Source organism: Montipora capricornis, chromosome 14, assembly GCF_036669925.1.
Source record: "Montipora capricornis isolate CH-2021 chromosome 14, ASM3666992v2, whole genome shotgun sequence".
Taxonomy (NCBI): domain Eukaryota; kingdom Metazoa; phylum Cnidaria; class Anthozoa; order Scleractinia; family Acroporidae; genus Montipora; species Montipora capricornis.
The window spans coordinates 10645305-10648493 of NC_090896.1; the positions used below are offsets into that span (position 1 = coordinate 10645305).

At 40.2% G+C, this 3189-nt stretch overlaps 1 protein-coding gene across 1 annotated transcript in view; it reads left to right on the forward strand.

The window, feature by feature from the left end:
* Positions 1 to 2464, forward strand: part of LOC138031365 (vesicular inhibitory amino acid transporter-like) — a 6351-nt gene extending 3887 nt beyond the window's left edge. Inside the window, exon 2 of the mRNA XM_068879069.1 lies at positions 1257 to 2464. Within this exon, the coding sequence (XP_068735170.1) occupies positions 1257 to 2464 (1208 nt within the window). The remainder of the gene's footprint in view (positions 1 to 1256) is intronic.
* Positions 2465 to 3189: the final 725 nt, after the last annotated feature.

Consider the following 3189-nt stretch of genomic DNA (forward strand, 5'->3'; position numbering starts at 1 on the left):
TCCCGGTAACTAACTTCAGGTCACAAGGAGTTTGCATCCAACATCACAAGTTTCGAAATTTCCACTTGGAGTCACAGCTGCCAGCCCAAAAGCAAGAGACTACGTGGTTCCCCGTACCATGGAGTATGGTCCAGCTCAGACTTTCAGAAAAAGAGCTATGATGATCGGTGGCAGTTGGCGAAGGATAAACGGTTGTGTTTTCGGTGTTTGGCTGGTGATCACCAGAGTAGAGCCTGCATGAAGTTTCAAACGTGCCAAATCGATGGTGCCGGGGAAACGATCACTGTCTCCATTATCGAGACGGATCTGTTTGCAGCTTTTGATACTGCAAATAATAACTTGCTCCTTTCAAGGCTTCACCAACGATACGGTATTTTTGGTACAGTCCTTAATTTGTTTAAGTCTTATCTTTGTCATCGTACTCAGTTTGTCAACATTCAAGTAAGAGTGTCCTGTCAGCTGGCGTGCCACAGGAGTCTGTTTTGGGACCTGTACTGTATTTTATGTATACATCTCCTATCAGTAATGTTCAGTATTAAGAACTATACATTAATTATCATCTGTATGCTGATGATACGCTTTACATCGCTTAGGGAATAGGGAAAAATATGGTGATTCGCTCTCTTACTTCATTTTCTCTTGTTAGGACCCAATCGTATTTTGTGAAAACTAAATAATTCTAAATTTCTTAACTTTCTTTAATTTCTTTGCTCAAATGTTACCAACTATTCGGCCTCTTTGCTCAAGATTTTGTTTCATTAATCAATCGATTTGATAAGGGTAAAAAAGAGTGAATAAGATAAGACTGTTGATCTACGACTTTGCAGTCTTGTGCACTTTGCGCACGAAAAAAACCAAAGGGCCGCAAATCTTAACCAATCAAAAGACGCCATGCCACGCATCACTGCTTCTGCCGTGTTTTTTCAGGGACATGACAACTGATATTCGCGGGAACGGATATTCTAAAAATAGACTCTTTTGTGGCTGTGCTGGGGAGACCACCCATGCCATAACAACACTCTTACCTAATTCACTCTTGGGGTGAATTAACCCCTATACGAGAGATCTAACCCCTTCATTCGTCTCTTTTATCATGTATATGCATAACGTATCTTTTTTTGATCGGTCTTCTTTCGGTAACCCATTTTCCTTTTGTATCGATCCACAGATCATTCAAACAGTGGATACTTTCATTGTCCTGTCTAAAACCTTCGGCAAATAACCAGATTTTCCTTCAATTTTGATCATGAATTCAGATGATCTTTCTGATGAAGAACCTGAAGCGATCTTAGAGCTGCAGTCTAGCGACGCTGAATTGTCCACAGATGACGAACTCAACTTTCCCATAGAAGACAGAAGCTCACATCAAAGTTCTACTGGCAATTCATCACTCTGGACATCGGTTGCTAATATCCTAAACTACATGGAAGGCATTGGATTCCTTGCATTACCGTATGCTATCAAACGGGGTGGAATTGCCATTCTTGTGGTATTTCTAATACTTCCAGTTTGTGCGTGGTACACAGGAAAAATTTTAATAGGGTGTCTTTATGACACAGACGAAAAGAACAGAAAAGTGAGGTCAAGGTCCACTTTCAAAGAATTGGGAGAAGTACTTTTACCTAAATATGGCGGCTATGTATTTACAGTTTTTGTGAACCTGGGTCTTTTCTTTGGCTCCGTTTCATATCTGGTTCTATGTGGATCACTTATGAGCCACAGTCTCCCGTCAGTTCCTCTTACGATGGCAGCGTGGATATGCCTTGCAGGAGTCGTGGTTTTTCCAACAACGTTTTTTAGTTCTCTGAAAGAGATTGGTTGGTTAAGTATCATTAGTGTTGTTGCATTAATTTCAGTTGTAATAACTGTTCTTTGGTATGGGATGTCGCACATGGAAAAGTGGAATCTGGAGTCCATTCTATTTTGGAACGGCGAAGGTGTAAGGATTGCTCTTCCAATTTTGATCTTGGCCTATGGCTCGCTTTATATTTTACCTACAGTTGAACATAGCATGCGCGAAAAACACAAATTCAACCTGGCTCTTGGATTAGCCTACATCATAAACGTTTTCATAAAGATAGGGTTTTCTTTTCTTGCGTTCTTGTCGTTTGGGTCAAGTACAGATCAAGTTATACTTAATAATTTACCCGAAGCCCCAATTCGCACGTGCACCAGTTTTCTTTTTACTGCAATTTGCGTACGTTCGTATGCCTTGACTGTTTTTCCAATATTTGTCTTTATCCAAACATCTAAAGCTTACCAACAGGCTTTCTCCAAATTCCCAAGGATTGGTTTATTTCTCAGTCGGACAACCGTAGTCATTTTAACGGTGTTAGTAGCAATTATACTTCCTAAATTTGCCTTTGTTGTTTCATTCACTGGAAGCGTGATCGACTCGATGGGTTCCTTTGTTGCACCATATGCAGTTCACCTGAAGTTGAAATTCAATCAACTAAAACGGTAGGAAGTTTTCCCGGACGTTCTTGTTATCATAATAGGAATTACTTGTGCAGTATTTGGTGGTATTTGCTCCAGCCAAGCCTTAGTTGCAGGTTAAGTTAACTCTTTTGCATCAAAGGCCCCAAATTTGAATCTTGATAAAAGTGATTATCAAAGAAACTCGGCTCAACTTAACACTTCAATTGTTTTCAGCCAGAAGCTGACTAACGAAAATGAATACCGAGAGTTATATGATTTTGGGGAGCTTAGGCAAGACGAGACGTCGACTGCAAAACAATAGGTTTAGTGAGCAAACAAAGAAAACGGCTTTGCACCGCCTCACACGTGCGTTTTACATTTCGATTCATTTCTTTTCCGTTCTCGTTGTGAAAACGTCGTGAAATGATAAATGAAATTTGAAGTTATGTGGAGGACGCAAACACCTGACGATAAATTTTCAATTTTCTCTCCAAACATGCACACCACTCATACCAACATTATTCCTGGAATGTTAGTACACACTATCCATGAACGACTTGGAATAATCGCAAACTTATTACAGTAAAGAGAGATAATATTTTAAGATGAACTTCAAGTAGCCGTGGTCGATGTCCATGCTTTAGCTCCCTATTACACGTATATGTTTTAACAACTATTCACCGAAGTGGAGGTGGCCAGTGGTGGATATATACTGCAAATCCCACGCGAGTAACCACGCGAGTTGCTCGGAGGAGAATAGCAAAGTTTATC